At 54.6% G+C, this 1293-nt stretch overlaps 1 protein-coding gene across 1 annotated transcript; it reads right to left on the bottom strand.

The window, feature by feature from the left end:
- Positions 1 to 99: 99 nt before the first annotated feature.
- LOC108355988 (nonsense-mediated mRNA decay protein 2-like) lies at positions 100 to 738 on the bottom strand. Its single transcript, XM_017607118.1, has one exon. It carries the CDS (start codon positions 736 to 738, stop codon positions 100 to 102), a length of 639 nt encoding a protein of 212 aa, XP_017462607.1.
- Positions 739 to 1293: the final 555 nt, after the last annotated feature.

The following is a 1293-nucleotide window of genomic DNA, read 5'->3' as shown; positions in this document are numbered from 1 at the left end:
ATATGAGAGATAAAGAGATAATCGGTAACCAGTTACCAAAAGCACAATTGGGTGAAAATGATTAGAATATAAACTGTACAAGTGGAGAGACACCTAACTTCAGTTGTTGTTATTTCTTCCAAAGAAATTAGTAATTTTGTTCACTTTAGGCGCCTCAGCTTCAGCAGTCTTCTTCAGCTCAGCCTGCTTGGACCGCTTCGAGGACGACTGTTTGGCAGATCGCTTCGAAATTAGAGGCCCCTTCTTCAGCTTTCTCTTCTCCGCCTCGGACAGCTTGCCAAAGTTGACCTTGGCAACGGCCAACAGGTCATCTTCCGTTTCAATCTCCTCGATGTTATCCTCCAGCAGCTGATCTCGAACCGATTTGAGGTAGTTCTTGAAGGCTTCGCCGCCGTCGTTCGAGTCCTCCCCGGTGATAGCCTCCTCTTCATCCTCATCCTCCTCCTCTGCCTCCACCTCGAACTTTTTTCTCTTCAGTGCCGACTCTCGCATTCGCTGGTTGGTACTCTTGTTCTTGTCCGCCGTCACCACCTTGAATGGATTCTTTCCGCCATTCTCCTTGTTGCTGGCTTGACGAGCGGTCATTCGCATCGGTCGAAGGAAGCTGCCGTCGTTTGCATTGTCATCGTCGTCGTCCTCCCCCAGTGCCACCACCTTCCCGCCAATGTCGTCATCGTCATCATCGTCGAGGTAGTTGATCGTCGACTGCATCGAGACGCTATTGTCCTGCCCTCGCATCCCCAGGGCCTTCGGTTTGAGCTGCACAAAACCGCCGCCGCCGCCGGTGGAGTTGCCAGTGACACTGCNAACCGCCGCCGCCGCCGGTGGAGTTGCCAGTGGCACTGCCACTCTCGCCACTGGCGCTGGTCAACTTGGCCAGAGCGACCATTCGACTGTTGCTATTCTGCGACTCTTCCTCCTCGGTGAGGGCGAGCAGCTGCCTCGCCTGGTCGGCACTCTTCCGCACCATCAGCTCCTGCAGTTCAGTGTCCGAGTTCTGCTCATCCAGGTCGCTCTCCCCGTCAGCCGTCTCCTCGTCCTGCATCATCTCAATCAGCTTCATCGCCAGACTGCGGTGCTTCTGTCGTTCAGCGTAGCGAACCGCCCCCTCAAGGGCACCTCGATTGGGCATAATCTTGGCAATCTCCAGTGCCAGCGCCTCCCGGTCAGCGCCCAGGGCAAGCTAAAGTGGGTGGAAAAGGGAAAAGTCAGTCTCTCAGATGAATCCCAAAAACCCATCGACTTACCGCAAAGAGCTTAATGAGCGAGTTGACCACTCGCTTGTCAGCGTCC

This window comes from Rhagoletis zephyria, unplaced genomic scaffold (genome assembly GCF_001687245.7).
Source record: "Rhagoletis zephyria isolate East Lansing unplaced genomic scaffold, Rhagoletis_zephyria_1.1 Rzeph_scaffold_52754, whole genome shotgun sequence".
Lineage (NCBI taxonomy): Eukaryota > Metazoa > Arthropoda > Insecta > Diptera > Tephritidae > Rhagoletis > Rhagoletis zephyria.
This window is presented reverse-complemented; position numbering and strand designations above follow the sequence as displayed.

Coding starts and splice junctions, on each gene's coding strand:
- LOC108355988 (XM_017607118.1), bottom strand. CDS start 738: ATGCGAGGGCAGGACAATAGCGTCTCGATGCAGTCGACGATCAACTAC.